This window comes from Stenella coeruleoalba (genome assembly GCF_951394435.1).
Source record: "Stenella coeruleoalba genome assembly, chromosome: 16".
In the NCBI taxonomy this organism is placed as follows: domain Eukaryota; kingdom Metazoa; phylum Chordata; class Mammalia; order Artiodactyla; family Delphinidae; genus Stenella; species Stenella coeruleoalba.
The window spans coordinates 73,808,383-73,826,765 of NC_137162.1; the positions used below are offsets into that span (position 1 = coordinate 73,808,383).

General features: G+C 56.9%; 1 protein-coding gene across 6 annotated transcripts in view; it reads left to right on the plus strand.

Annotated features, from left to right (window-relative positions):
• The window catches only part of RASGEF1A (RasGEF domain family member 1A), a 225,335-nt gene that overhangs the window by 203,238 nt on the left and 3,714 nt on the right, over positions 1–18,383 (plus strand). For all 6 annotated transcript variants that reach the window (XM_079900990.1, XM_079900992.1, XM_079900994.1 and 3 more), the window contains 9 exons: positions 9,726–9,926; positions 12,256–12,378; positions 14,227–14,364; positions 15,224–15,445; positions 16,054–16,128; positions 16,486–16,578; positions 17,065–17,167; positions 17,299–17,378; positions 18,144–18,335. In XM_079900990.1, coding sequence (XP_079757116.1) covers positions 9,732–9,926; positions 12,256–12,378; positions 14,227–14,364; positions 15,224–15,445; positions 16,054–16,128; positions 16,486–16,578; positions 17,065–17,167; positions 17,299–17,378; positions 18,144–18,335 — 1,221 coding nt within the window. In that variant the 5' untranslated portion in view covers positions 9,726–9,731. The remainder of the gene's footprint in view (positions 1–9,725; positions 9,927–12,255; positions 12,379–14,226; positions 14,365–15,223; positions 15,446–16,053; positions 16,129–16,485; positions 16,579–17,064; positions 17,168–17,298; positions 17,379–18,143; positions 18,336–18,383) is intronic.

Genomic DNA, 18,383 nt, shown 5'->3' on the forward strand with positions numbered 1-18,383 from the left:
GTAGGTTTATTCCTAGATATTTTATTCTTTTTGATGTCATGGTAAATAGGATTGTTTCCTTAATATCTCTTTCTGATCTTTCATTGTTAGTGTATAGGAATGCAAGAGATTTCTGTGTATCAATTTTGCATCCTGCAACTTTACCAAATTCATTGATGAGCTCTAGTAGTTTTCTGGTAGCGTCTTTAGGATTTTCTATGTATAGTATCATGTCATCTGCAAACAGTGACAGTTTTACTTCTTTTCCAATTTGGATTCCTTTTATTTCTTTTTCTTCTCTGATTGCCATGGCTAGAACTTCCAAAACTATGTTGAATAAAAGTGGTGGGAGTGGACATCCTTGTTTTTTTTTCCTGATCTTAGAGGAGATGCTTTCAATTTTTCACTGTTGAGAATGATGTTAGCTGTGGGTTTGTCATATATGGCCTTTATTATGTTGAGGTAGGTTCCCTCTATATACACTTTCTGGAGAGCTTTTATGATAAATGGGGGTTGAGTTTTGTCAAAAGCTTTCTCTGCATCTATTGAGATGATCAGATGGTTTTTATCCTTCAATTTGTTAATGTGGTGTATCACATTGATTGATTTGCATATATTGAAGAATTCTTGCATCCCTGGGATAAATCCCACTTGATCATAGTGTATGATCCTTTTAATGTGTTGTTGGATTCTGTTTGCTAGTATTTTGTTGAGGATTTTTGCTTCTATGTTCATCAGTGACATTGGCCTGTCATTTTCTTTTCTTGTGCTATCTTTGTCTGGTTTTGGTATCAGGGTGATAGTAGCCTCGTAGAAGGAGCATGGGAGTGTTCCTTCCTCTGCAGTTTTTTGGAAGAGTTTCAGAAGGATAGGTATTAACTCTTCTGTAAATGTTTTATAGAATTCACCTGTGAAGCCATCTGGTCCTGGACTTTGTTTGATGTAAGTTTTTAAATCACTTTTTCAATTTTAGTACTTGTGATTGGTCTGTTCATATTTTCTATTTCTTCCTGGTTCGGTCTTGGAAGGTTGTACCTTTCTAAAAATTTGTCCATATTTTCTAGGTTGTCCATTTTATTGGCATAGAGTTGCTCATAGTAGTCTCTTTTGATCCTTTGTATTTCTGTTGTGTCCGTTGTAACTTCTCTTTTTCATTTCTAATTTTATTGATTTGAGCCCTCTCCCTTCTTTTCTTGATGAGTCTGGCTAAAGGTTTATCCGTTTGTTTATCTTTTCACAGAACCAGCTTTTAGTTTCATTGATATTTTCCGTTGTTTTCTTCATCTCTATTCATTTATTTCTGCTCTGATCTTTATGATTTCTTTCCTTCTACTAACTTTGGGTTTTGCTTGTTCTTCTTTCTCTAGTTGCTTTAGGTGTTAGGTTAGGTTGTTTATTTGAGAATTTTCTTGTTTCCTGAGGTAAGATTGTATTGCTATAAACTTCCCTGTTAGAACTGCTTTTGGCGTGTCCCATAGCTTTTGGATCATTGTGTTTTTGTTGTCATTTGTCTCTAGGTATTATTTGATTTCCTTTTTGATTTCTTCAGTGATCCATTGGTTGTTCAGTAACATATTGTTTAGCCTCCATGTGTTTGTTTTTTCCCTGTAATTTATTTCTAATCTCATAGTGTTGTGGTCATATCATACTTGATATGATTTCAGTTTTCTTAGATTTACCAAGGCTTGATTTGTGGCCCAAGATGTAATCTATCCTGGAGGATGTTCCATGTGCACTTGAGAAGAAAGTTTATTCTGCTGCTTTTGGATGGAATGCCCTATAAATATCGATTCAATCCGTCTGGTCTAATATGTCATTTAAGGCTTATATTTCCTTATTATTTTCTGTTTGGATGATCTGTCCATTGGTGTAAGTGGGGTGTGAACGTCCCCCACTATTACTGTGTTACTGTTGATTTCCCCTTTTATGGCTGTTAGCATTTGCCTTATGTATTGAGGTGCTCCTATGTTGGGTGCATATATATTTACAACTTATATCTTCTTCTTGGATTGATCCCTTGATCATTGTGTAGTGTCCTTCCTTGTCTTTTGTAACAGTCTTTATTTTAAAGTCTATTTTGTCTGATAATTGTATTTATACTCCAGTTTTCTTTTGATTTCCAGTTGCATGGAATATCTTTATCCATCCCCTCACCTTCGGTCTGTATGTGTCCCTAGGTCTGAAGTGGGTCTCTTGTAGACAGCATATATATGGGTCTTGTTTTTGTATCTATTCACCTAGTGTTTTTTGATTGGAGCGTTTAATCCATTTACATTTAAGGTGATTATCGATATGTATGTTCCTATTGCCATTTTCTTGTTTTGGATTTGTTTTTGTAGGTCTTTTTTCTTCCCTTCCTCTTTTTTTGTTCTCTCTTGTGATTTGATGACTATCTTTAGTGCTGTGTTTGCTTGCTTTATCTTTTTTGTGTGTGTATCTATTGTTTTTTGGTTTGCATTTCCTGCCTAGAGAACTTCTTTTAGCATTTGTTGTAAAGCTGTTTGGTGGCACCGAATTCTCTTAAATTTTGCTTGTCTGTAAAGCTTTCTATTTTTCTGTCGCATCTGAATGAGAGCCCTCCTGGATAGAGTATTCTTGGTTGTAGGTTTTCCCCCTTTCATCACTTTAAATATATTGTGCCATTCCCTTCTGTCCTGCAGAGTTTCTGCTGAAAAATCAACTGATAACCTTATGGGGATTCCCTTGTATGTTGTTTGTTGCTTTTCCCTTGTTGCTTTTAATATTTTTTCTTTGTATTTAATTTTTGTCAGTTTGATTAATATGTGTTTCGGCCTCCTCTTTGGTTGTATCCTGGATGGGACTCTCTGCACCCCCTGGGCTTGGGTGACTTCTTTCCTTTCCCGTGTTAGGGAAGTTTTAGGGTATAATCTCTTCAAATAGAGGAGATTTCTATTTGAAATCTGTTTGCAATCTCCTCAGGCCCTTTCTCTTTCTCTTCTTCTTCTGGGATCCATCTAATGCAAATGTTGGTGTGTTTAATGTTGTCCCAGAGGTCTCTGAGACTGTTCTCATTTCTTTTTTCTTTTTCTAACGTTCATTTATTTATTTGGCTGCACCAGGTCTTAGTTGTGGCATGTAGGATCTTCAATGCTGCATGTAGGATCTTTAGTTGCAGCATGTGGGATCTTTAGTTGTGGCATGTGGGATTTTTTAGTTGTGGCATGTGGGATCTTTAGTTGTGGCATGTGGGATCTTTTTTTAAAAAATTAATTATTTATTTGGCTGTGTTGGGTCTTCGTTGCTGCACGTGGGCTTTCTCTAGTTCCAGCAAGCAGGGGCTACTCTTCATTGCGGTACGTGGGCTTCTCATTGTGGTGGCCTCTCTAGTTGTGGAGCACGGGCTCTAGGCGCATGGGCTTCAGTAGTTGTGGCACACAGGCTCAGTATTTGTGGCTCATGGGCTCTAGAGCACAGGCTCAGTAGTTGTGGCACATGGGCTTAGTTGCTCCGTGGCATGTGGGATCTTCCTGGACCAGGGCTCGAACCCATGTCCCCTGCATTGGCAGGTGGATTCTTAACCACTGCGCCACCAGGGAAGTCCTGCATGTGGGATCTTCAGTTGCAGCATTTGGGATCTTTAGTTGCAGCATGCGATATCTTTTTTAGTTGCAGCATGTGAGATCTTTAGTTGCAGCATGCGGGCTCTTAGTTGCGGCATGCATGTGGGATGTAGTTCCCCGACCAGGGATTGGACCCAGGCCCCTGCATTGGGAGCGTGGAGTCTTAACCACTGCACCATGAGGGAAGTCCCTGACTGTCCCGATTTCTTTTCATTCTTTTTTCTTTTCCATGGCAGTGATTTCCACCACTCTGTCTTCCAACTCACTTATCCGTTCTTCTGCCTCTGTTATTCTGCTATTGATTCCTTCTTGTGTATTTTTCACTTCAGTTATTGTGGTGTTTATCTCTTTTTGTTTATTGTTGTTCTTTAAATCTTCTCTTTGTTAAACATTTCTTGTATCTTCTCGGTCTGTGCCTCCATTCCTTTTCCAAGGTTTTGGATCATTTTTACTATCGTTATTTTGAATTATTTTTCAGGTAGATTGCCTGTCTCCTCTTCATTTAGTTGTCCTTGTGGGTTTTCTATCTTGTTCCTTCATCTGCATCATATTTCTCTGTTGTCTCATTTTGTCTAACTTTCTGTGTTTGTGGTCTCCTTTCCACAGGCTGCAGGATCACAGTTCCTCTTGCTTCTGGTGTCTGCCCCCGGTGGGTGAGGTTGGTCCAGGGGCTTATGCAGGCTTCCTGGTGGGAGGGACTGATGCCTGCCCTCTGGTGGGTGGAGCTAGGTCTTGTCCCTCTGGTGGGCAGGGCTGTGTCAAGGGGTGTGTTTTGAGGTGGCTGTGAGCTCAGTAGGACTTTAGGCAGCCTGTCTGCTGATGGGTGGGGCTGTGTTCCTATGTGCTGGTTGTTTGGCCTGAGGCATCCCAGCACTGGATCCTGCAGGCTGCTGGGTGGGGCCAGGTCTTGCTGCCAACAGAGGGACCTCCGGGAGAGCTCACGCTGATCAGTATTCCTTGGGGAATATTGATCCTTCCCCCCACAAGTGTCCTTGTCCCCCACAGTGATCTACAGCCAACCCCTGCCTCCCTAGGAGACCCTCCAAGATCCCTAGGTAGGTCTAGCCCAGGTTCCTGTGGAGGTACTACTTTGTGCTGGGTCCCAGTGCACTCTTGTATGCACCCTCCCGGAGTGTTTCCCCCAGCCCTGTGGAGCTCCTGCTCTCAAGCCCCGCTGACCTTCAGGGCTGAGTGCTCTGGGGGTTCTTCCTCCCAATGCCAGACCCTCAGACTGTCTCGAAGGGCTATTTTTACGTCCTTATATAGCCTGTGTGATTTTAATATTTTTTAGTGCAAGGGCTGTTTTTAGTATGGGTGTCTGCCACCTCTTTCCTCAGTGTATGCTGGCCGTTATCCCCTTTATAGGAGGTTTGACTGGTGTTGTGACCAGAGCCTGCACTGGGTATTGAGCGGGGCCTCCCCTTTGGTCTGTGGTTGTCACCTCCCTGTCAGGGGCGGAGTCTGCTTCCTGGTTGTTGTTGTAGAGGACCCCAGATCTGTTTTGTTTCTGATCTGCGGCGCAAGGTAGGCAGGATTGGAGCAGTCCCACTGGGAGAGAAGCCCCTGAGTATTCCTCCTCTGGAGATGTTCACCTGTGAGCTGCTCTGTTGTGTCACCTTTCACCTGTTGTGTGGGCTCACAGATTACACTGTTGTTGGTACTGCTTTCAGCTCCACCTTAACCGTGGGTATGTTGGCAGTTGGCCCTGGTGTCTCTCAGGTATTGTTTTCCCCAGGCCACCAGCATAGATCCACTGAAGTCATGTCCCAGGACTGCAGTAATCATGCATCTGACCCCTCTGTGGGCGCTATGGGGGCAGCTCAGACTCTGGCCTGGCCCAACCCCTGTGTGTATGTGCCCACAAAGTCCACCGCTGCTAAAACTAGACCCATCTCAGTGGTGGGAGCACTCATTGTCTGTTCGGATGTTCTGCAGCTGAGTTTACAAAGCCGGTCACAGGGGTGTAAATCTGCTTCACACAGCCGGCAAGGAGAGATTTCAGCTCTTCTTCCTTCGTTGCATGGCCCCTGGGGCTCAGCTGTGACTTCAGCCCCACCTCTGCATGTGGGTCACCCACCAGTGTCTGCTCCTGAGGCTGCCCCGGAGCACAGGTGCCCTCCCAGGCGGGAGGGGGCAGAGGCTGCGAGTGACCGGGACACACGGGCCTACCCTAGCGGGAGCCCCTCCTAATAGCTACTGTATTTCTGACTATGCTTGCTCTTGCTATGTGTTCCCTCCCAAGACAGGAGCCCAAATTTCCTGTGTGCTCTGCTCTGAGTGGCCCTTCCTTGAGAAAGGGTCCAGTTGGGGGTGATGGACACATAGGTGTGTGGCCAGAAGCCTCAGTCCCTGCACTTGCTGGGACAGGAGAGGAGGACCCCACGTGCAAGAGCAGAAGGGACCACAGAGTGGGGTGGGGTGGCCAGCAGAGATGCCAAGCAGAGGTCTTAACGGGCAGTCCTGCCATCATCCCCATTTGACAGCTGAGGAAATCGAGGTTGGTTAGACTTGTCTAGGAACAAGGAGCTGGCTCATTGCAGGGCTGGGATTTGAACCCAAGGGGGCTCTAAACTCCTGTCCAGGAAGACCCACTTGGGGAACCTGTCTCCTCCCACTTGGCACTGAGCCTGGAGACCCTCCCCAAGGTGCTCATGGCCTGGCGGGGGTGGGCTCTGCTAGGGACTGGGTGGGAAAGGAAGGGCCTCTGTGGGGGGGGGGTCCCCAGGATCCACAGGGCTCAGTGTACAGAGGAGCAGGGAGAGACGTGGTCAGAGAGACCTGGCCCCAGGCAGAGTCCCAGGGTAGGGAAGAGGCTGGGTGGTCCTGCACAACCCCTGGGGGCTCTGCCCATTCTCCGAGGGGGTTTTGGGCCTCCACCTCAAAGCCCATCCTCACATTATGACCCGCTAGATGGTGGCCATGCTTCTGTCTGCAGACCCAGCCCTGGGGCTGCAGCCTCTTTATTATGCCTTTATAAAAAGAGCTGATTTCAAAACTCAGCTTCTTTGCACTAAAAAACAAAGTTATTTAGAAGATGACAAAATAGATGCGCCATTTAGAAAAGTTACCAAATAGATGACCGATGTGTAGAGCGGAAAGCGACAGTCTCCTCCCTCTCCTGCTCCCTTGCAGTAAAGTCTGTAATGAGTGTGGCCACCGGTGGCCAGATGTTTTCTGTGCCTTTATTTACATGTCATGTACACGCCTGTTTATGTCATTTAAAAGTGACTGGTGCGGGATCTTGTGCAGCTGGGGAGTCCAGAGGTGGGGTCCTTGGCCCAGCTGCTGTTAGAGGGGTCACTGCCCCAGGCTGAAGGGCTGGGCCTCACGTGGCTGCCCCTTCCTTCCCGTGGCCTCCTGGGCGGTGCACGGGCATGGTGTAGGCGGACGCAGTCTCTGGAGGACCGAGACCCCCCACGGGTGGGGAGCCCTGGGGGAGGAGCAGCGTGATGAGGGACATGCCGCCCAGTGGCTGTGCAGGACACATGGGCTGGGGCCCCACCCCCGGGGAAGGTGACTGTACCCTGAGCGCACGCCCCTCCCCTGTCGAGGGGGACAATGAGTGCCGTCTGAGGCTCCCTAGGGAGCTGTGGGCCGGTGCCCAGTGTAGAGCTCGGCCCCCTGGCTTCCTGCTAGGCTCACCTGTCCCCCCACGGGGGGCTGCAGAGTTGGGGGGCTGAGTCCCCAGGCTGGCTCCCCACTGGCTAGCCCTGGGGCAGGTGTCCCTGCAGGCGGCCTTGCCCTGTGGAGGATCTGGTAGGGGCTCTGTGAGTTAGTGGGGTGTCAGTGTGCCCCCCCCGTAGCACCTTCTGACCAGACCAGCCTGCTCTCTCCACGGTGGGAAAGGCCAGAGGCTCTGAAAATGCCACTTCTGATGACCGAGAAGCTTGGGGTCAGGATATCCAACTGGCCAAGGTTACACTCTCGGGTCAACTTTTGAACCTGGAACTGTGTAATCTCAGGAAAGTCGCCCTGCAGCGCATGGCCCTCAGCTGAAGTGCTGGGGGTCGTGTCCCCTCGGGTCCCAGTGACGGCACAGTAGAGCAGCTGCCAGTGCTGAGGCACCCAGGGAGCCCACCTTCCTTATTTCCTCCCACAAAAGGCTACTGAGCACGGCCATGGGGCGGGTTCCAGCCAGACAGGAAGACGTGAAGGCAGGTGGTCAGCCACTTGTGGCCTCGTGGGTCAGCAGTCTAGCGATTAACCCAGGGGGGCTTCCTAGGGGTAGTGACACCCGGGCTGGACTTGGAAATCCTGATTTCCTCGGTTGAGTTCCTTCTTGCTGAGACTGTTTCACTATGTGAAAAGTAAAGGTTTGCTCAAGTCAGTGGTTCTTTAACTTGAGCGGCAAAGAGGACCCACCCCAGGGTTCTGACACAGTGGGGCCTGAGACTGTGCGTTCTAACGTGGGCTGAGGGGAGTGTTCTGTGAGTCTGAACCCAACCTGACACGAGGGCAGCACGGAGCCTGGGGGCCACAGACGTTGCAATCCAGGTCTGTCCCCGGGGACTTCCCTTGAGCGCTTGCCCTCCTTGCAAAGGATTTTCTGAGAATCCAAAGGCGACCTCCAGGCGTTTGGCAGAGAAGCCAGCGTCGTTTGGGCCGGGCCCCTTTTGCCCTGGTGTGAGGCTCAGCTGATGTGCTGGGGTGGGAGTTGGCTCTCCTTGTAAAGCCCTTGGAGGGGCCCCTCATGGCTGCTGTTTGCTCCGCCCAGTGGGGAGACTTGTGGCCAGAAGGGCTCAGAGGCCAACCCTGGTCCGGGCAAGAGAGCAGGCCAGGGCTGGTTGGAGGCGTCATCAACGGCAAGCTCAGCGCTGGGGGCTCTTTCTGCCCCCTGAGGCGTGGGGAGCAGCCCCGGCTCGGAGAGGGAGGCCAGCGCGGCGGCCTGGGGAGCTAGGGGTGGGGCAGCGGTGCCTGCCTGCCAGTGACCAGAGAGGGTGACACCTGGCCACGGTCCCCGCCAAGGCAGGAAGGGCCAGCTCCTCCCCCCGGACTTCAGCCTCCCTGCCCTCCAAGGGTAGGACTAGCCCAGCAGGCGGGGCAGGCCACCCCTGGCCAGCAGGAGGGGGAGTGCACCCACGGCACTAGCTTCTGAGGCCTCGGGCCGGCAGGTGTGCGTCACGCTGATGCCTCAGAGCCCCCTTCAGACGCTGCCAGCTGCCCCGGGCAGTGAGGAAACTGAGGCCCAGAGGGCTGCAGACTCTCCCGGCCTCATGAGAGCCTGCAGCAAAGCCCGGCTGCAGTGCGAGGTGGGGACCCTCAGCCTCCATCACACTGAGCCCCCAGACTGCTGCCCAGCATCTGTGTCTAACAGGCATTTCAAATCCACGTGTCCAAAAGCAAGTTCCAGGTCTGTCCCCAAACCCCACCCTCCGAGCCCTTCCCCGTGCTGGTCAGTCTCTCAGGCAGAAGACTGTTCTCCACAGCGTCCAGAGTTGACCCTCCTCCCCTCCTCCTCTGCCATCACTTGACCTGAGCAATGTCTCCCAGGGTTTTGTCATGGCAAAACCCACTGATTGGTTTTTAGATCTTTCCCTTGCTGGGTCTCCACACGGCGGCCACGGTGACCTTCACCCTGAGTCAGGTCACTCCTTTGTCCGGAGTCCCGACGCCTCCTGTCTCACATGCTGCACCCTGGGCCCCCAGGTGTGTATTGTCTGGCCAGACCACTCCCCTGCTGATCACCTTCCCCTACACTGGCCTCAGGACCTTGGCACCTGCTGTCCTTTTTGCCTCGAACCTCCCTCTTTTATCCCAGGAAGCTGCACAGCTAACACCATCAGTCTGTCTCAGGGCCCCTCCCCGAGGCCGCCTTGATCACCCCCCGCACACTCAGTGTTCTCCTCCTGGTGCTGTTTTTCTCCATAGTTTCTCTTCTCCCACTGGGATGGAACCCCAGGAGGCAGGGCCTTCTGTGTCCAGATGCCTGGAATGAGGCCTGGTATGCACAGAGCAGGTGCTGAAGAAACATTTATCAGACACATTGATCAGCGGCTTCGGGGCCACTGAGGAGCCTGCCCGCCCGCCTGTGCTGACATCTAATGACCCCACTCCCGGCCCTGCCGGGGCTCAGGCTCTGCACCTGCACGCAGGCTGCAGGCAACCTGGGAGGAGGGCCTGGCGGAGGTGCCTTTGATGCCTCACGGCCTCATTCTTTTCTCCCAGGAAACTATGCCCCAGACGTCCGTGGTCTTCTCCAGCATCCTCGGGCCCAGCTGTAGTGGACAGGTGCAGCCCGGCATGGGGGAGCGAGGAGGTGGGGTCGGCAGCTCCGGGGACCTCGTCTTCCAAGACGGACGTCTCATCTCCGGGTCCCTGGAGGCCCTGATGGAGCACTTGGTCCCCACAGTGGACTATTACCCCGATGTGAGTGCCCCGTGACTGGTGGGATCGACCTGGGCTCCCGGGGAGGCTGCTGCTGGGATGGAGAGGGAGGTCCCCCATCAGTCAGAGCTGGACGGAGAGGCACGGGAGGCGCAGGGCAGCAGGGAGCCCCGGCCCTACCTCCTGTGCTTTCCTGCTCCCTGCCACCCTGGCCCCCAGCCTAGGAGAGGGGAGCCGGCAGCGACTTCCCTGCTGTCCCCAGGCAGGTAGGAGGCGACCCTGGAGGAGCAGGAGGGGTCTAAGGGGCAAGGCCAGTGCTTCAGGGTCCTGGTGAGGGTCCACCCGTCAGTGTCCTGTCTCTGAGCTGGAAAGTTTGTTTTGTGCATGAACCGCAGTGGCTCAGAATGAAGAGGGTCGGCCCCTCCGTGCCCTCCTGGGCACACGCGTGTGCGTGCAGGACGGGCCTTTGCCAACCCGTATCCTCCCTCTTCATCTCAAGGTGACATTGGCGCGTTCTCGGAAGAGCGAGAAAGAGTTCCCTTGTCACTTGTGGCTTCCCTTCCGCCTCCAGTAGATGACGTCTCATAGTGGCAGTGGGGCTGTTACCTGCTCCCCTATGGGTGCCCCCTCCCTCCTGAGGGCAGGGCCCTGCGCATGGCCTCCGGGCGACAGATGGGGCTGCGAGGGAGGGTGGGGAGGAATTGCCCCCCTTTACCCTCCAGCTGGGTTTCCGGGACTCCTGGCCGCCCCCCCCACCCCCACCAGACATATCAGGCCTCCTCCCTCCCTCCTGGGGCTCTGTCCACTCCTCTGTCTGTCCTTCCATCCACCCCGGAAATCCTCTCAGGGCCTGGCTGGGGCTGGTGGTGCCGATGTGGCAGCTGAGGTCCAGGCGGCAGAGCCGGGGAGAGGGGACCCCAGGCCCTGAAGATGTCTGGAGCAGGACCGCGGTCCCCCAGGGGCTGGGACCTCCAACCCCAGTGCTGGTCTGTGCGACAGTGGCCTTGTGTGGCGGGGGGAGGGGCCTCCCCTTCTTCAGGCCTGTCCCTGGGGAGCCTCAGCCAGCTCACCCAGTGTTGTCCCCAGAGTACTGTGCCCTGGGGTCCCAGCCGGCTTCCCAGGAGAGAGCCAAGGGGCAGTGGAGGTCGAACGGGGGTCCAGCTAGGCATCAGCCCGGCTGCCGAGCACCTGGGCTCCCCGCCTTTCCCTCATGGCCCGTGCCCTGCAGACGTGGGCGGCTGGGGACACGGCGCTCCGTCTGTCTCCCTGCTCCTCCTGCCTTGGGCTCTCCTCTGCCCCTGGCTGAGAGCTCCAAGGTGTAACAGGTGCAGCCTTCCTTCACGCTCTGAGCCTTCTGCTCAGGAGGGGCCCCTGAAGGTCCCACCACTGACGGGCCGGGCCCCTGGAGCACCCGTGCTGCACAGCCCAGGGACACCCTGCTGCTCCAGGGAGAGCCTCCCCAGCGGCCTCTGAGGGCTGCATCGGGGCAGGGAGGGCCTGAGGGCCGAGTCCCGATCTGGGAGGCTGCGTTAGGCTGGAGCACAGAAGACCTGCTCCTTTGGGCCTGGAGTGGAGGCCGAGAGTCCTGGGCCCCCCCGCCTGCAGCAGCCATGTGGCAGTAGATCACTGTCTGAGTCGAGTCTCCGGGAGACCCCAGGCAGCCTCCCCGCCCCCAGGTCTGCCCTGTCTGCAGGCAGGGGCCTGGTAAATCCCACGTCAGCCAAAAGCTTCCAAGAGCCCTGGGCTCTGCTCCCTGCCACCTTTCAGCCCAGACCAGGTGCACCCCTCAGCCTGCACCGCGACCAGGTGACGAGGACGTGCGGCCTTGGGACTGCGGGGCCCTGGTGTGGCAGGTGGGGACGGGGCCCACAGCTGGCTAGTGACCACACAGCGGCTTGCAGCAGCTCCCAATGTGGGGTCCTGGGGCCAAGGAGGCCCCCACCGCCCCCCAGCCAGGCCCTGCCCCACTGAGCAGTGAGGATCTGTCACAGAGCAGGCTGGGCGCCTGGCCCGGGGAGCACCGTGGGCCAGGCCACAGGCCCACACAGGCCCGGAGACACCGCCAACATCCAGGTCCGGGTTTAGCTCCCGGCGTGGGGTAGGGGAGCATCCCAGCTGAGTAAAACCACTGGGACCGCTTGTCAGGGATACCTCTGAGAGCTGCTGCAAAGTGGGGTTTGATCTGTGCTTTGCACGGTGGGCAGGATTTGGGAGCAGTGAGAGAGGAGGAAGGGCATTCGAGGTGAGGTAACCACGCAGAAGGTGACGCTGGGCCCGGGAGGCGGGGACCAGGCGGAGGAGCAGGCCGCGGCTATACCTGGGGGCCATGCCGGGCCCGACTCACTCTTCACCCTCTGTCTCTTTCCTTCAGAGGACATACATCTTCACGTTTCTCTTGAGCTCCCGGGTCTTCATCCCCCCTCATGACCTGCTGGCCCGCGTGGGGCAGATCTGCCTGGAGCAGAGGCAGCAGCTGGAGGCCGGATCTGATAAGGTAAAGGTGAACCCCCGGGCTGCTGCCCGTCTCCGTGCCCCTGGCTTCCCCGCTGGCTCACGCTTGGGAGAGAATGCTGCTCAGGACGGGGCCTGGCTGAGCCCGGCCCGGGCCTCTCCCTGCTGGGGGCAGGTCTGCTTGTCTGGCCTCCTGACATCCCTGGAGCAGGCCTCCCGGGGGTCTGCAGGGGCGCCCACCTCCCAGGGCGCTGGATGGAACTGTGGCTAGAGGAGGAGGGTGGCGGCTGCTGGACTGGCCCCCTGGGCCCGCCCGGGTCTCCCAGGATGCCCCCACCCGGCCCTCCAGGGCTCCCCGGCACCATGCAGCACCCTGCATGCTGTGAGCCAGCGGGTGCTCACACCCCCTCCCGGGGAAGGGCCATAGCAGACAGTCCTGCCGGCTCTCCTGCTCAGTGCCAGACACTCCGGAAGGGAGGGTCCGGCTCCAGCTGGTGGAGAAGCAGCCTGGGTCACTGCTCCCTCCAAAGGGGGTGGCGGGCAGCAGCCTCAGGCTAGAGTTTTCAGAGACTCAAATAGGGCTGTTTTTCACTGTCATGTCTTCTGATTGAGTCGGGCTTTGGGCAGTCAAGATGGGTAAGAAACCACAGCTCATCCCTGAGGCCCTGGGGCAGGCCCGGGGTCTGGTGCGGAAGCAGGGCTGGTGGGCGTACTGTCAAGGTGCTGGCAGGGCCTGTTCCGGATGACCTTCCCCTCTACCAGGCTGGACCTCCTGCCTCTGGAGGTTTGCAGCAAAGGTCTGTGACATCTGTGCCCTCTTCAGTCTCCTCTCCAGAGGGGCGCGTCCCTGGGTGTGCTGGGCAGGGACAGAGACAGGCACCCATTGCAGCCCGGAGATCAGGAAAGGCTCCTGAAGGCGTGGGTGGGGAGAAGCCAGAACAGGGTGAGTGGGAGATGAAATTCTAGGCTGAGGGTCAGCAGGGGGACAGTAGAAGCCTGAGAGGAGCCTGGGGTGAGCCCTCCCGCCTTCGTCTGTGATGACAGGCAGGGCAGGGCCTCTGAGAAGGGAATGCAGGGCTGTAGTTCCTGCTGAGTGCGGGGTGCAGCGGGCACCTGGGGGGAGTGTCAGCTGGGTGGAGGCAGCGGAGCAGAGGTGGGTGGAGGGGGGCAGGTAGGTGTAGGTGTGGGGAGTTGGGTCATGAAGGAGCTGGGCCCTGAGGGTAGTCAGAGCCGGAACGGTCCAGGGTGGCCAGGCAGGCACGGGGATCTGGTCAGGGCCAGGCAGGAGCCAAAGCGGGCATAGGAATGGTTTAGCGTACGTGAGCCAGCGCGGGGCTGGGCCTGGAGGACTGGCCGGGAGAGCATGGCCAGGCATCCCGCACCCCCTCCTTGGACTGTATGTGCGTGTGGACCTGGGCCAGTGGGAACTGGGGAGAGGATGCCTGGTGTGTCTGCGGCCCTTCCCAGCACTTGCCAACCTGCTTTTTACCGAGAGAAGGTGGCTGGGGTCTCTTGCTTAACGTTAATGATTTTGCTTGGTTTTCATCGTGTCCTTTTTTATGGGTAACTTCTAATTACAGCAAATGAAACTAATTTTCTGTGTCACGGTAGCGATAGGACAGGTTCTTTGAAAATGAATTTAAGTGAAAAAGAGAGCTGGCTTAAGGGGAATGTGAAGCAACGCAGGAATGACAAAACCGCAGGTGGACAGGGTGAAGGATGTCTTTACCCAGCAGCTCTCACCCCAGCGTCGGGGCAGAGGACACAGGTCCTGTGGGGGAATGGGTCAGAGGTGTTGCAGAACTGGGGGTGCTTGTACCGCTTGTCATCTTGTCGCCCACTCTGGAGGGTCAGGCCTTGCTTTATCCCCCGACCCCCCCACCCTCCCCAGGCCAGGCTGAAGTCCTTCTCAGCCAAGATCGTGCAGCTACTGAAGGAGTGGACAGAGGCCTTCCCCTACGACTTCCAGGACGAGAAGGCCATGGCCGAACTGAAAGCCATCACCCACCGGGTCACACAGTGTGACGAGGTGAGGTCCTCCTCGGAGCCTGGCAGAGTTCCTTGTCTGAGGGAGGGGTGGGTCTTCAGGGACAGCTCTGTATGTGGTCCCCTTTGCTGTCACTCTCCCAAGAGGACTGCTGGGTGGCTCCATTTGCCCCTCAGCCCCATGAGGGCCGCTCAGCTGGCCAGCAACCGGCCAGACTTGCCCTTGGCATCCTGCGCACGCGGGAGACCCTGTGGCCTGAGTGGGGTGATCCCAGGCCCCACCTTCTCCCGCTCTTTGGGTGGGTGGAGTGGGGGCCTAGCGAGAGGCCTTGTCCGTCTTTCCTGGCTCCCAGCTCCCGCTTGGTCTGCAGCGTTGAGACGGGCCCTCCAGAGAGGTTGGTCCTGCCGCCGGCCCCCATTGCGGGAGCCTGGGCTCCGTGTGCTCAGCACTTTCTGCCTTCCTGAGGGCTCAAAGCCCAGGGAGAGTGGGGCAGAGCCAGGGCTGCTCCCACCCAGGGAAGGAAGGCTCCTAGTCCTGGAGGAAGCCCTTCCGGAGTCCCTCGTCCCTACCGTGGGCCCCCCCTACGGTGGAAAGGCCACGAGAAGTAGCTCAGCTGGCCGCCACCCAGAAAGCCATGCTTTTCATACCCAGAAGCCTAGCCCTGGCTTTCAGCTCCCTTCTCCTCAGGACGGCTGTGGAGTCACCCTCCCCTGCAGCCCTCGGCAGAGCCCACACTGTGCCCTACTCTGCCGTCAGAAGCCCAAGTTCTCATGGCAGGTCTGGGTAGGGGACGTGGGCTCAAAGTTAGACGCGTCCCTGGAGATGAGATGGGTTCCTCCGGCGCGGTGCAGGTCTTGCTGCCAGCCCAGGCCAGCACCTTCTCCACCCCCGCCCCTCCCAGGAGAATGGCACGGTGAAGAAGGCCATCGCCCAAATGACGCAGAGCCTGCTGCTGTCCCTGGCTGCCCGGAGCCAGCTTCAGGAGCTGCGTGAGAAGCTCCGCTCACCGGCCATGGACAAAGGGCCCATCCTCAAGGCCAAGCCACCAGCCGCGCAGAAGGACATCCTGGGCGTGTGCTGTGACCCCCTGGTGTTGGCCCAGCAGCTGACTCACATCGAGCTGGTTAGTGCTGCAGTGCGCCCTTCCCAGAATGGGCTGGGGCGTGTTCACTGATGCTCACGCTGGCACCTTCCCAACATGACACCACAGGGCCTTCCCCTGCCGGCCGGACCGGGGTGTCGGGAAGCCCGCTTGGCAGCCCCAAGCGCTGCCTCTGGCGGCTGTGTGTCCACCTGAGCAGAGGGTTTCTTGGTACCTGGGTCCCCAGGATCACGGCAGCCCCATGTTAACGGGAGGGGCTGGGGCGATGGGGACTGCAGTGGCCTCAGGATGGAAGAGCAGCTTGGGAAGAGGTGAAGGGTTTCAAGGGGGACGGCCCTCCCCGCCCCGTCCCCTCATCCTGCTTGTGCCCGGGCTGGGCAGGGGCCCTGCACATAGCAGCCGCTGCTGAGGCTCTCGCCTCCCAGGGGAGGGCCTTCCAGACCCTGGGGTACATCTGGGGGGCCTGCCCACTGTCTGGGTGCTCTGATCGAGGAGGGGCCATGGCTGAGGGGCACGCCTGCAGGGAGGTCGTGACTGCTGCTCTGACACGCCCTCCATGCTGCGTGTGGGGCCTGCCTGAGGGTGGCAGGCTTGTCACTCCTCCTGGGCTGTCTCCCCGTTTCATCCAGGAGAGGGTCAGCAGCATCCACCCTGAGGACCTGATGCAGATCGTCAGCCACATGGACTCTCGGGACAAGCATAGGGTGAGTGGCTGCGGCGTGCTCCAGGGTGGCCGGGGGAGGGTGCGGGGGCCTTGCCCAGACGCCTGAGCGCCTCCGGAGTGTCGGGCCTCACAACCTGACGATGCACGTAGGTCTGGCCTTGCAGCGCCTGCCCCACAGCTCAGTGGACAGCCACGCAGGGTGCTGCATGCTGCCAGGGAGCCCTGGAGGGCCAGGTGGGGGCATCCTGGGAGACCCGGGCGGGCCCAGGGGGCCAGTCCAGCAGCCACCCCCCTCCTCCTCTGGCCACAGCTCCTTCTGAGGGCTCTGAGGGTGGGGCTGGGGCGGCAGCTACGGGCAGGGTCCTCGGGCTCCCTGTGACCTGCTGTGTCCCCACAGTGCCGAGGAGACCTGATTAAGACCTACAGCCTGGAGGCCTACGACAACTGGTTCAACTGCCTCAGCATGCTGGTGGCCACCGAGGTGTGCCGGGTAAGTGCCGTGCGGCGCACACAGCAGCAGGGCCGGCCTCATCTCCTCCTGACCCCACCGTGCCGCCTGGGGCTCTGACCCCTGTACCCCGCAGGGGACGGAACTTTGCAAGTGGAGATAGGAAGTTTTTATTGCCAGGGCCTTGGGAGCGCCAACCCCCAACAGTAATGCCTTAAATTACAACAGAGACCCATCCGGGGAGGCAGCCTGTGCCCAGCATGGCCTGTCAGCTCATCTGGGTCTCCCTTGGTCCTCTCAGACTACCCTCCTGCCTCTCTGCCCAGCATCGAAAATGCCACGGCTGCATTTCCTGCCTCTGCAGCCTGCGAGAATCCCTCCACCCCCGGCATGACAGCTCTGAGGGCCCAGGGCAGCTCCCTCCTGGGGAGGCCCCTCCCTAGGCCCAGGGCACTGCCCTTTGGGGGCTGGTGTGGTAGGGGATGACCCCTGGTGGGGACCGCGCTGAGCAGTCTGGCTGCCCTCCAGGTGGTGAAGAAGAAGCATCGGACTCGCATGCTGGAGTTCTTCATCGATGTGGCCCGAGAGTGCTTCAACATCGGGAACTTCAACTCCATGATGGCCATCATCTGTGAGTGTGCGGGCCCCAGGGGCTCCCCCTCCAGCACGGTGTGGCCCATGTGCGGGCCCCAGGGGCTCCCCCTCCAGCACGGTGTGGCCCATCTCCTCCCGCCCTGACCCTAGCTGTCGCCCCCCCCGCAGCTGGCATGAACCTCAGTCCTGTGGCAAGGCTGAAGAAAACCTGGTCCAAAGTCAAGACGGCCAAGTTCGACGTCTTAGAGGTAGGCACCCTGTCTTGTCCCGAGTCAGCCTGAGGAGGGCTGGGCGTCCCATCACGCTCTGGCCCCTTGCTGAGGGCCTGCTGCCCCGAGTGCCGTCTGATGTTGGGTGTGTCCGCTGACCTGGCCGCGGCGCCCCCAGAAGGCAGGTAGCCCATGCTCTCCTCGGCCCTTGGGCCTTGAGTCAGAACTGGCATCGCCTAAAGCAAAGCTTGGGGGAAAGATCAAGGAGTTTGTCGGCAAAAGCAGGCCGACAGCCCCAGGTTGGGCAGTGCCGACCAAGCAGAGACTGGCCTTTTTCTCGTTTGACTTCCATGGTCTCGGACCGTCTGGGGGGCCCAGGGGCTGAGAGGCGAGTCTACAGCCTTGACCAGATGTATTTGATCAGAGAATCCAGTTTTTGCAAGTGTGTGTCTTGTGGAGCTGGTCAGGTTTGGGAGGTGTCTGTGAAAGCACAAGGGCAAAGGAAGGTTTTGAAAGGAAGGAGGGGAGACCCAGACTTAGCAGGGCAGGGAGGAGGTGTGTGTGAGCTTCAAGATTTCTCTACAGCTTGCCCCGTGATGCCTGGACCCAAAGCCAGAAAGTCCCAGCCCAGTGCTCAGACACGTGCCTCTGGGCTTCCTTCCCCTGTGCTCACTCCTGGAGAGGCGGCCTCTTCTGGTGACGGTACAGGGCCACCCTGAGCTGTTTCCTGTAAAGGGGCCTCCTGAGCAGCTCTGAGGGGTGCAGGGGGAGCAGTGCCCACCATATCCTCCCGTCTGCCCACAGCACCACATGGACCCATCCAGCAACTTCTGCAACTACCGCACAGCCCTGCAGGGGGCCACACAGAGATCCCAGATGGCCAATAGCAGCCGGGAGAAGATTGTCATCCCTGTGTTCAACCTCTTCGTTAAGGACATCTACTTCCTGCACAAAATCCACACCAACCACCTGCCCAATGGACACATTAACTTCAAGGTCAGCTCAGCCCCCTTGTGGTCTGAGGGGAGGGGGCCAGGCTGTCCC